Raw genomic sequence first — 13,084 nt, forward strand, 5'->3', positions numbered from 1 at the left:
CCCGAGGGACACGGTCGAACGCCTTCTCCAAGTCCACAAAACACATGTAGACTGGTTGGGCAAACTCCCATGCACCCTCCAGGACCCCGCTGAGGGTCCTGGATGCATTTTCCTTTTCAGTATTTTTTTAAATGATATATTTCCCAGCCCAGTGTGACAAACTTTTGGATCTACAAGTTTTTTCTTAACATTACCCTGGTAAACTTTGACCTTTGGTGGGGGCAGGGGGAGATGCACTGGTGGTGTTTGATTAAGTGTGTCAACATAAAATCAAAGTCTTTGATCGGTTGTTATTTTTAAGTATTAATTGTATCATGTTGTTGTTTGGGCTATAGTAAAACCAAACGTGTGTTTGCAGAATGTTGGTGCAGTCAACTTCTTTTGTAACTATGAAGACAGCAGAGGAAACTACTTGGTGGACGTAGACGGCAACCGCATGCTGGACATCTACACTCAGATCTCCTCCATTCCGATTGGTTAGTAACCCAAGATCCAGTTCAATCATCGGATCCAAAAAATACAAATAAAATAAACTCAGCAATACTTGATTTTTATTTAGGTCAGACAACTGGACCCCTGGACTTACATGTCCATCTCTTTACTTAGTACGTTTATGTACTTAACTTACACAAGTTGTATTTTTATTCCCACCAAAAAAAATATATTTTTTTTCATTTTACTTTGAAATGTCCTATAAATGTCACCACATTCATCCACGTTTGAAAAAGGTTTTTGGTTCTAAAGCACAAATCCAGACTGCTGCCTCTGTAAAACCACAAATGCTGCTCGGCTGCTCTCAGATCTGCAGCATTTCTGAAATCCTTTCTCAAAGTCGCGGCCTAAGGGTTTCTGAGACAGAAGGCATTTGTTGTTGCCTCCAGCTCCTTCCTAATTAATGCAGGATTTCAACAGGCCTGACGGTTTGAGCTGGTTACTGTTTTTACTGAACTTACTGGTGTGATTAAGATTCCTCTATTTCTAAAACCTGGGATTATGCAGATTAGAGGATTTATCCACCTAAACCTTCTGTTAAAATGTTCAGCACTAATGTGTATTTTCACACCAAGCAAACATGTCCCATCCCAACCAAGCATTAGACTTATCTCAGACATTGAGTCTAGGGCTGAAACAGTTAATCCGATTTATCCCGAAAGTAGTAAAAATAAAAATGAATACCAATTATTTTATCATATTGTCAAAAGTCAATAAAATAACTGATAACAAAAAATGTGTTAGTTGTAGCCCTAATTATGTCATTCTGATTCTCTTAAGAATTGTTTCTTTTCAGTAAAAAAAAAAAAAAAAAGTTTTTAGAAAGGAAAAATACCAACAAGTGGTGAAGTGATGCCACTGTCATCACTTTATCTTAGCAGCAGGTTGTTTTCTCTACAGCTGAGAGGAACTTTTAATAAGTGCACTGTATTATTTTTCTTATGCTGGACGTCTCTCATTCTTCTTCTTATTATTATTATTTGCTTTTATATATTCTATCCTTCTGTGTATCTGCATGGTTCTGTTAGCCTGTTGCTTTCCTGCTGCACCTGAAGTTCCCCAATAAGACAGATTTCTATTCTAACTAATGAATTGGTAGCTGACTGCTCCCTGCTGGTCACAGCTGGAACAGCACCAGCATTTATATAAGCCAGCTGCATCAGTTTATGTAAGGATCAGACTCACGGCTTTGTTACATTAACACACTAGAGTTTGTGGTGCAGATACACACACAAGCACATCTTCCTCACAGATAGTCTCTATCCAGATCAGGGCTTTTACGGATTACACATAATAAAAACATCCTAATGTTTACCAGGTTCATCATAACTACAATCTAACCACAAGTTTGTAGAAAAGATCAACAGATTCCAAAAGACCATTACTGAAATAAACCAGAATAGAAAAGGTTATGCTATGGAAAAACTAAATACACCCTCAAACAAGGACCTGCTTAGAGAATTTATAATAAGAATTATTAACATTATAGAAAACGTATAATAAAATTATATGGAGTATTATGAAATTCTGTTCTGTCTTCAGGTTACAACCATCCTGCTCTGCTCAAGCTGATGACCAATCCCAACAATCTGGTAGGTCCACGCACGCGCGCGCGCACACACACACACACACACACACATTGCTCCAGTCAGCAGGAAGCTTCTGGGTATGCAGAAATGAAGAACGAATACCGATACCAAAAAAGTCTTCACAGTTATCAAAAAACTAGGGTAGGGGTGCTGTGGTGGCGCAGGGGCAAAGCACAACTCATGCACTGAGGCCTTAGTCCTCATGCCGGTGGTCGCAGGTTCGATTCCCGGCCTGGCGACATTTGCTGCATGTCTTCCCCCTCTCTCATAATCCTCTTTCCTTTCAAACTACTTTCAAATAAAGGCCACTAGAGCCAACAAAAAGAAACTTGGGCAAATTTTAGATCAAATTAAATTTTTTTTTAGAAATAACAATTGATCTTTTCCTTATGCTGTTACAATGGAAACACAAACACTTGCCAAGCAAAGTTGTTATTCTAAAGTTGACAATGCCAAAGGAATATGTTGTCTCTGCAAAAACAGTCCCAGATGCTGCCCTGCAGACACTGATTGTTTTCACTCCCCAAACAAACTGCAATCATCTGACTGAGCAGTATAAGGAATTATTGTGAAGTGGAAGGAAAATGATTCATATGTGGCATATTAAGGCCTAGAAAAAGGCTAGACTTTTCCACTTTTGACGCACAGAAAGTTTTTTTTTTTTTTTTTACAAAGTTGAATTTTCATGTTTATGTGAATTTATAGATCTTGGTAGCACTTTATGTATATGAGGCAGCATCATTCGCTTAGCCAGGAGAACGCAACAGAAACCTAAAACTATTTTATAAATAGCCGTATAAGTACTTCATAAATACTAGCATTACAATTATAAAAACAGCCTAGATGCATAATCCTTGATCAAATCCAGTAAACTTCATGAATTAAAAAGATGTTCCAAACCAACAGTCAGACTGAACTGTACTAGAAACACTCCATGTCCCAAGATGCAGCTTGATGGTCAGTAAAATGTGAAACCTTTGTGGTACTCGGGGTGGAGTCAGGACTGATTCTGCAGCTGTTATTAACTTTTCCGAATAAGAACAGGAGATGATGATGATACAGATACAAAGACAATTGGTTCTAAACTGTTTCAGTGAAGTGATGTTATACAGTTGTATTTAAAACTTTGTGTGTTTCTCTGACTTAGTTTCTTCTTCTTTTTTTTGTTTTCCAGAGCACATTCGTGAACCGACCTGCGCTGGGAATCCTGCCGCCTGAGAATTTTCCAGATAAAATCACTGAAAGTCTTCTCTCAGTTAGTAACACACACAGACACACACAGATTCTTTAACAGTTGTACATGTGTTCTAGATCCCAGTAGTTAGCAGGAGAGAAGATGATCCCACTGAACCTGGCTGCTCCTCTCTCCCTCAGATCGCTCCCAGTGGAATGACTCGCGTTCAGACCATGGCCTGTGGCTCGTGCTCCAACGAGAACGCCTTCAAGTCCATATTCATCTGGTACAGGGTAAGTGTTTGTGTCCACCCAGAGTGGTGTTAGTCAGCAGAACGTCCACACTGTCACGGTAAACAGATGAAAAGCAGCTGGAAGGAGGCATCAACCTTCAGGCAGGAACCGTCAGAACCAGGCTCTACAACTAAAACCAAGTTTCCATGACAATAAAGGAATTGTAACTCTAAACTGTAATCTCAGATGGTTCAAATTCAAATGTGAATTTGCAGTGTGAACCACACAAATGGTTCACACTGCAATTAAGTAACCCAATTCTGATTTTTATTTTTTTTTTGACGTAATGCGACCTGTATCCGATCTTTTCATGGCAGTGTGAACAGCACAGGTCGGATTCTTTTTTAAATGTGACCCATATCCGACACGTATCCGATTCAAATGCGACCTAACGTCCAGGTCGCATTCATCCGAACTGAACGTCACTGATTCTCAACAAATCCTCACTATTCTGCGTCCTGACACGCGCAAGCGGGAAGAAAAACAACAACCATGACGGACTATATCAGGATTAAGTTGTTAATATGCTGCTCCGGCCGGACAACAACTTCGAATATGTAAGCTAAGCTCCACCCTTAGCAACCATGTTTACTTCCGCAAACACTGAGCACTTCTTTTTATGGCGGTTGGCAGAACACTGAGAATGCTGATGCTATTGCGCCCTCTAGTGCGCATGCGGGACACTTTCAGGTCGTTTGCCTGTTCACACTGCAGAACGCATACAGGTCGCATTTACTGGCAGTGTAAACAGCCCTGGCAAAAAAATCTGAATTGAACGCACCCTCAGAGACCTTCTATCAGTCCTTCGTAACCTTGCTGTGTAAAATCAAGAACTTACTTTGATTTGGAAATCAGCCTCTGTTTTTCCGTCATTAAATGGTTGTGATTTATTCTTTAAAATGTTTTTGAGTCTCTTGTGAGTCACCAAGTTAAGGAATTTTTCTCTCTCGATATTATCATCTCGTCCAGTCAGGCTTCAGAACAATCTGTTGCTTGGGTTACAGTTTATCTCAGGAAGAGGACATAATGTCTTAAATATGATCATTTGTGTTCTGACCTGGTCACAGTTCATACAGGATACTTGACATCTTCTTTTAACTGTTTATTTTTTAATCTCAATGAGTTTTAATGCTGTTAAAATAAAGGATAGATGAAAAAATAAGCACATTTATATTTAAAGATTTTCAGTGGAGTAGCTCCACTTTATTAACTTAACATACTTTATGCTTAAGATTTATTTTATTTTCCTTAATGACATGTTTATGACTTAAGCTAAAACCAAACTCTATTTGAATTGGAGTGTTTTTAGGGCTGGTTGATTCTCTGTGATCCTCATCAGTAACATGTTCACATCAAAGCGTAACAGTCAGTGATGATGATCTTCCTGTAGAGTCCTGAGTCTCTGTTTGCTTCGCTTCAGAACAAGGAGCGGGGTCACAACACGCCGTCTGAGGAGGAGCTGACCTCCTGCATGACAAACCAGGTCAGCCTGCCGACCGCCATCGGCCCGCCTGCCAGCTTAGAGCTCAATGTGTAGAAACAACTCGACCCCCCGTCGTTTTCTTCTTTCACGTTTTGGTTTGTGTCCCTCAGGCCCCAGGATGTCCAGACCTCAGCATTTTGTCTTTTATGGGAGGTTTTCATGGCAGAACATTGGGTTTGTTACACACTTCCTGTTTGTGTCTAGTGTTATTACCAGAGTTGGGAAGTAACTAAGTACATTTACTCAATTATATTTACTTGAGTAACTTTCTTGAAAAAATGTACTTTCAAATGTACTTAGGATTTTTACTACGTTGTTCTTTTTGCTTTTACTTGAGTAATTTTATTATGAAGTATCTCTACTCTTACTTGAGTCAAATTTCTGGATTTTTTTTACCCACTGAATGAAGAACAAACATGTTTTAACTAAAATTCACCAGACACACACACCCCTGCAGTTTATGTTCAAGTTTCATAAGTTTTTTTTATTGAAAGAAACTGATTTGGAATTTTTTTTTTCCCCTGATAGTCTTATTTTTTATTACTTATATAAATTATTGTCATTGTCATTCTGATACCAAAATCTTATTATACTTATGTTTTATTTAAACCAAGATTTTGGTATCTTTTAGTAAATATAAATAGTTTTATGTTTCAGTCTGATGATGTAATTTTTAAATATTAAATGATTGATAATTTGATCAGTTCAGTAGACTTTTTACCAAATACTCTTATACTCAAGCAATTTCCTGATCGGATACTTTTTTCTTTTACTTGAGTAAAAATATGTTAAAGTAGTTTTACTCTTACTTGAGTAAATTTTTTGGGTTCGCTGCCCACCTCTGGTTGTTACAGAAAAACAAATTGCATTTAAACAAAATCCAAACAATATCCATCTGTCCGTCCGTCAGTCAGTTAGTTAGTTCCCTGGCCAGCCGAGAGACATAGTCCCTCCAGCGTGTCCTGGGTCTTCCCCGTGGTCTCCTCCTGGTGGGACGTGCCCGAAACACCTCACCAGGGAGGCGTCCAGGAGGCATCCTGACCAGATGCCCAAGCCACCTCAACTGGCTCCTCTCGACGTGGAGGAGCAGCGGCTCTACTCTGAGTCCCTCCCGGATGACCGAGCTTCTCACCATATCTCTAAGGGAGAGCCCAGCCACCCTGCGGAGGAAACCCATTTCGGCCGCTTGTATCCGGGACCTCATTCTTTCGGTCATGGCCCAAAGCTCATGACCATAGATGAGGGTGGGAACGTAGCTCGACCGGGGAATCGAGAGCTTCGCTTTTTGACTCAGCTTTYTCTTCACCACGACGGACCGGTACAGCGCCCGCTTCACGGCAGACGCTGTGCCAATCCGCCTGTCGATCTCCCGCTCCTTTCCTCCCTCATTCGTGAACAAGATCCCCAGATACTTAAACTCCTCCACTTGAGGCATGGCGACCCCCCCTGACCCAGAGAAGGCACTCTACCCTTTTCCGGCTCAAGACCATGGCCTCGGATTTGGAGGCACTGATTCCAATCCCAGCCGCTTCACACTAAGCTGCGAACCGCTCCAGTGAGAGCTGCAGATCACGGCTTTTAAAAATGTAAACAATAACACTTTAGAATTCATACACATCTGAACAAAACTGTACAGTGCGATCTGTGTATAGATCCATGTTGTGTGTCTGTATTTGTGCTGTCAGCTGTCGGTGTGTGTGGCGTCGCTGCCTCTGGGTCAGAACATGGAGTTTCAGGGACCTGATTACCTGCAAAAATCAGATTTTCTTTAAACAAAATATAAATGTCTAAAAGATTAAATGCCTCCAGAGGAATTAACACTTCCAATATGTGTATGAAAATAATATTGACAGGAGTTTTCTGAAGCAGCATTTTCTAAGCTTTCATTCACAGCAGGAAGATTTCTTAGAGGTTATTAATTCAGTCCCAAATTGGTTTTCTGTATAGAGACTGTGAATGCTAATCATGGCTAATATCCATGTATGTATTCATATTTTGCTCCTTTTCAAGGCTGTTTGGCAACAACACACTCCAAAGTGATTCACAAGTTGGATATGCCGTCGTTTGATTGGCCAGTTGCTCCATTTCCCAGACTCAAGTATCCGCTGGAGGAGTTCAGTCAAGAGAACGCTCAGGAAGAGGCCCGCTGTCTGGAGGAGGTGGGCTGACTGTGTGTGTGTGTGTGTGGGGGGGACGGGGGGGTGCGTGTGTGTGTGCGTGGGCGTGCATGTGCGCGTGCACACACCCATGTATAGCACAGGCTGAAGTCTCATCTCTTATTCATGATAACTGGTAATAATATGCAGTGGCTGTTGAAGACCATTTTCATATAAACTTCATTTTGGTGTGAAGCCTTTTTATTATTTAACCTTCATCAAATTTATTTTCCAAAATACTGTCAGTAAAAATGTAAAAAAAAGAAAATGGTAGGTGGGGTTTAAAGTGAGTTTATTACATTGATGCGTTTTGTTTATGTTTTGTTTTACAGTGAATGTCTGATGCCTTTTTCCATGAGCCTTTAACTATGAAATGACTGACTATTAATATCGAGGTGAAGGTTTAGCTCGTCTAGTAAAGAAGCAATTGTGTTTGTGTGTGTGTTTCTCTCTAGGTGGAGGACTTGATTGTAAAGTGGAGGCAGAAAGGGAAACCTGTTGCAGGAATCATTATTGAACCGATTCAGGCTGAAGGTGGAGATAACCACGCCTCCCCAGACTTCTTCAGAAACCTCCGCAACATTTCACGCAAGGTCAGCCGTCCTGCTGAGGCCTCACAGCCTCAGTTCTGCCTGAATGGGAGGGAAGAACGGCACAGTAAAGCAAGCAAGTGAAATCAGACCTATAGTGCTCTTAGTGGGACACTCAAAGAGGCTTTATATCAAATCAGATGGTGAGCTACTGGATGGTAGCCACAGCTTCCCCGGAGCAGACTGACAGAATAATAACTTTATTCCAAAATGGATTAAAATCTTTTTTTTTTCTTTACTTAAAAACTACATTGAACACATAATGACAACATATTTTATGCTTTTTTTTTTCTTTTACATTTTTCCAAATATTTAATAAATGGCCAAGAAGTGACATTTTCAGAGGTACCTGGGCTTCACCATGAAGCTCAGCTTCATTCAGTCACTGTCTCACATCTCAGCATTCCAATGTTTTGTTCCTCAGCATGGCTGTGCTTTTCACGTGGATGAGATCCAGACCGGCGGAGGATGCACGGGGAAGTTCTGGGCCCATGAGCACTGGGGCATGGACGACCCGGCAGAGATCGTCTCCTTCAGTAAGAAGCTGCTGACGGGAGGTTACTACCAGAAGGAAGAGCTGCAGGCCGATAAGGTGGGTCAGCGGCTGAAAGGTGGACTTTAAAGTCAGCTGGTGATTTCAGGTCCAGCTTGAGAACATCAACCACACACTGTATTATGCACTATATTTAACATTCATCATGTTGGATATGTGAAATAAATGTATTTAATAAATTCAAACCATACAATGTATATATATTATCTTATGTAGATCTGACAATGCAGTCAGTAAATAGAATGTGTATGTGAAATTTAGTCATTAAAATGGGAAGTTACATATTTAATTAAAAGACCAAATCATTTCATTGCTCTATTAAAGCTGTCGTTGTGCTGCAGCTACAGGAAGTTCATCAAATATTAAACTATGTGCATATACATTATTTTATGTATATGCATAAAATAATGCATATACATTTTAGGAAAAGAAATGGTAGATGTATTTTATTAATAGCATATTAATTTGGTGTAGTTAATACATACTTGTGTGTATGTTTCCCAAAAATGTATATATATATTTTTTTATGATGGCGTTTTTGGACTTGCAAACAAAAACACAAACATCTAAATAATATCATGTATATTAATGCAGTTTCTAAAGAGTCGCACTTTATGACACCATGTATGGAAAATAAGTGAGTTTATATGAAGAAGCTAGCTTTCTAAAATAATGAAAGATAAAATCACACTCGGACATTTTAAGTGATCAGAACCTTTCCCTCTGTGGGGTGATGGGGAAAATGTTCTGATGTTTGTAACTGATCAAATTAATATCACAACATGGTTCTGTCACTGTTCAGCATCTCTGAACAACACATGACGGCTTCCAGGATTTGATTTCCAGGTATTAGAACCAGAACCAGAACCAATCTGGTTCTTCCACCTCCACCACCCAGAAGCTCCTCCCATCATGTCTGCCTGTGCAGCAGCATCACTGGGTCAGAATGCTGAGCAGAAGTTTGGTTTACACTTTACAAACCTACTACAGCTTGCAGAGAATAATCCGGGTTTGTTGCTATTTGCCAGATTAGATCAGATCACATGCCAGGATAAAAACGTCTCATATTAATAATCTTATGCTTGTGGTGTTTGTTTTTCAGCCGTACCGTATTTTTAACACCTGGATGGGAGACCCGTCCAAGAACTTGTTCCTGGTTGAGGTTCTTAACGTAATCCGCAGAGAGAACCTCCTGGAGGAAGTGACCCGCTCTGGGAAGGCTCTGCTGAATGGCCTCTACGAGCTGCAGGTACTGCAGAACGCCGCTCACAGCAACGCCGCTCACAGCAACGCCGCTCACAGCAACACCGCTCACAGCAACGCCGCTCACAGCAACGCTGCCAACCTCTGGAACATCCCTTTGTTTCAGTCATTTCATGTTGTTAATGCTTTAGTATTACTTACACTTTAAGTGCAATAGATTACCTAGATAGAAGAACAAACATGCCTTGATATGAATGGTTGCCATTCATAGTTCTTTGAACTTTTCCACACGTTCCACATTAAAACCAGACATTTCAATGTATTTTATTGGGATTTTTAATAAAGGGCCAGCACAAAATAGGCGGAGCTACAGAGAAATGATCCAGAGTTTTACATTTTCTCACAAATAAAAGTCTGAAAAGTGTGGCATTCATTTCTTGAACCACATTTTGCTGCGGTTACATATGCAGATCTTTTGGGATCTCTCTCTATAAGCTCAGAATCTTGGGGAAAAAAATCTAAAAATTTAAATGTATGTGAATATTTTAAGGTATTGTAAGCTTTACCTTTTAAAATTCAGAAAAATCTTCAAAGTGAATGATTTGAAGTATTAAAACATCCTAAGGAGCTGCAGTAGTTCAGATTGTTGGTATTTTTATAATGTGAATGTTTGTGATAACGAGCTAACCCTCCACCCCCCTCCAGGCTCAGTACCCCGGCCTGCTGAGCCGAGCTCGAGGACTGGGGACGTTCTGTGCCATTGATGTGCGGGACGCTGCCACGCGAGACAGACTGCTGTTGCAGGCCAGAGACAAAGGTACATTTTTCTTGAAATGGTTCCATAATGTTGGGAAAATGTATTTCTGGATTTAGTAGCAGATGTTGGTTGTGTCACTTCCTCTGTGATAGTGCTAAGCTTGTTTTGGTGTCATTCATAGGCTTAGATGATTATTAAGGTTTGACAAAACAAGACTTGGTGTCAGTTGAACAATTCATTCACTTGACCACCAGAGGGCTTCACACCTCCTGTAAACAGCCACATCAGGCCAGCACCACCATGCTGATCCCACAGGGGTTCAGTTTGGGTCGGTCCGTCTTCTCCTCCAGAGGTAGACTGATAAACCGCCATGTGTTGAACTTCTTGGAGGACAGTTTGGGTCTAAAACCTGGTGTTATATGATGCTAATACAGAATCTCCTCTTTCTTCATCCCACATCATCACACTGCCTCCACCAAAAGTAGCTTGGAAAAAAAAAAGTTTTTTTTTCATGGGCACAACCAACAAATTTAACTTTTCTACTAAACCAAATTTACATGCAAAGTTTAAAATAAAAAGTCAGAAAAAGTAAAGAATTTCAAACTGAAGCATGTTTTTATATCTATGTTGAAGCTGTGTAAAGGACAGGAGGCCACAGTAACAGTAACCGTGTTTGTCGCCAACAGGCATGCTCCTGGGAGGATGTGGGGACCAGTCCATCCGTTTCCGTCCTGCTCTCGTCTTTAAGGAGTACCACGTCCACATCTTCCTCAACATCTTTAACAACGTCCTGGCTCAGAACAAATAAAGGCCGCGCCTGAAGGAACCGAAGCGGAACCTACATAGGACAGATTTAGGGAATCTGGCTGTCGTGATAAGCACAGAGAACATGTTTCCTTCAAATTTTCTCTTTAAACATCTGGAACCTGTTGGGTTCATAACATTTAAAACTGCAATTTTCCTTAGATATTACAGATAACTACATTCTTTTACTCGTGAAGCCATGTAGACAGAGCCAGTAAGCCATGCAGAGTTTGGACCAGAGGATCCTTTTTCAGAATGAAGACTCTTCCCTAAAATAAATCGGCTAAGATATTCTTTATGTCATTCAGCTGGGTTCATGTTGGTCCACAGAGACTGATCAGGCTGTAAACAGACTGGATGAAGTCACAGCAGACCCCCAGCTGTTCCCCAGAAATACAAAGTAAACCACTCTGCTTATTGGCCACCTCAGCCAGGCGGTGTTGGTGAAGCACATGAACACGTTTTCCACCATGCAGCTGTTTCACATCCTTTTAGTTAGCATCCAGCTCTAACAGCTCAGAAACAAATTTGTCTCCCATTCACCGTTTACTCCATGACCGTTCTGTGTCGTCAGTTTTTGGGTTCTGGATCTGATCTTCACCTGGTCTAGAGAACAGTGTCCGTTCTACAGGAAGACGCTGCAGAATGTCTGCAAATATTGAATAAGGATGTGTGCGATGCTGTAACAGACTCCAAGCCCTAGATGTTAATGTAGCTGCATGATAATTAGACTGTCCCCATCCTAAGCATGAAAAACCAAAGTATTTAGTGTGCTAGAAGAAAGGCTGAATATGATCCTGAATGCAGAATCCTGACGGTGAAAAGCAAACCAGCAGCCTGCATGTGGTTTAACGCTATCCTGTCTGGGAATGACTCTGTTCAGCCTTGTAGACAAACCTGAATCCTGAAACACTGCGACAGTGTCTGAGGCTGCTTTGATATGCCCATGTTATTTAATTTATGTGTCCCTTGACCACTTTTTCCATTTAATATTTCTTACATCAAACTGTAAGAGTAAAACTGACTTCACATTTAATCAAGATGTCACAGATATTCTAATGATCCAACAGATTCAAACTTTTCTAAGCACATCAAAAGGCAGAGTTGCCTTGTTTAAAGATTCTCTACTTTGTTTTGATTACAATGGTTAATGGTGCAAGTTCAGTAAGAAAAGCTTCTTACTGTGGCTTATCTGCGCATAATCTACATGTGTCCAGAGAAATGTATGCTGGGTAATTCTTATATCAGCAGAAAAAGGTGAACATGTTCAGGTGTGATATCTGTAGCTTACATCTCCCCAAACAGCACCAGCCATGCAGTGACCGCTCCACTGCAGACGTTTGTTTTTCCTCTAGTGCCCACAAGAGGCATACTAGAGCAAGTTTCCCCAACTCAAACGTCCTTATTATAGAGTTCAGAGGAAATGTAGAGTTTTTCCTGAGGCAGATGGACACAGGGCACAGAGACAGCACAGCTCTGGTCCCTGCTGAGCTAAAACTGAGAATTTGGAGCAGACCCGTTTCACAGCCACCTGATGTTCTGTTGTGCCCCTGAATGTTTAATGAAGCGCGTGTTAGGAATGTGAACGGCTTCATTTAAAGTGTAGCTACAGTTAATTTTGTTACTACTGTTAAATTAGTATAATATCCAGTTACATACCATATGTTTATTGGTTTTATAACAGTCATCCATAAACTATATGCCAGTTAATGTAATGTCTTATATTTATTCCACAGGGTGAGTTTGGGTCAGGTTTTGCTAAGTGTGAGCAGGCTGATGTGCAGCATGGTGTTAGTGATGACAACAGTGCCTGTCTGTCTGTTGTCAGTCAGTATTACACAGAGTCCCTGTGATGACGTCCTTTTAAACAAGTCTAACTACTTGCACTGGTGATCTGAGATTTTGATGTAATTATTTTAGCTGGTTCTAATAACTGTTGTCTAAAACATTCTGTCCTTGTATTGTGACAAATAAATGCCATTTTAATTAA

The 13,084-nt window shown here is 40.6% G+C and overlaps 1 protein-coding gene across 1 annotated transcript in view; it reads left to right on the forward strand.

Annotated features, from left to right (window-relative positions):
- The window catches only part of abat (4-aminobutyrate aminotransferase), a 31,210-nt gene extending 18,126 nt beyond the window's left edge, over positions 1 to 13,084 (forward strand). The window contains exons 7-18 of the mRNA XM_008415065.2: positions 359 to 476; positions 2,035 to 2,084; positions 3,256 to 3,336; positions 3,456 to 3,548; positions 4,969 to 5,031; positions 5,142 to 5,205; positions 7,042 to 7,190; positions 7,643 to 7,780; positions 8,202 to 8,369; positions 9,433 to 9,579; positions 10,239 to 10,350; positions 10,977 to 13,084. Of these exons, the coding sequence (XP_008413287.1) occupies positions 359 to 476; positions 2,035 to 2,084; positions 3,256 to 3,336; positions 3,456 to 3,548; positions 4,969 to 5,031; positions 5,142 to 5,205; positions 7,042 to 7,190; positions 7,643 to 7,780; positions 8,202 to 8,369; positions 9,433 to 9,579; positions 10,239 to 10,350; positions 10,977 to 11,098 (1,305 nt within the window). The 3' untranslated portion in view covers positions 11,099 to 13,084. The remainder of the gene's footprint in view (positions 1 to 358; positions 477 to 2,034; positions 2,085 to 3,255; positions 3,337 to 3,455; positions 3,549 to 4,968; positions 5,032 to 5,141; positions 5,206 to 7,041; positions 7,191 to 7,642; positions 7,781 to 8,201; positions 8,370 to 9,432; positions 9,580 to 10,238; positions 10,351 to 10,976) is intronic.

Source organism: Poecilia reticulata, linkage group LG8 (genome assembly GCF_000633615.1).
Source record: "Poecilia reticulata strain Guanapo linkage group LG8, Guppy_female_1.0+MT, whole genome shotgun sequence".
In the NCBI taxonomy this organism is placed as follows: domain Eukaryota; kingdom Metazoa; phylum Chordata; class Actinopteri; order Cyprinodontiformes; family Poeciliidae; genus Poecilia; species Poecilia reticulata.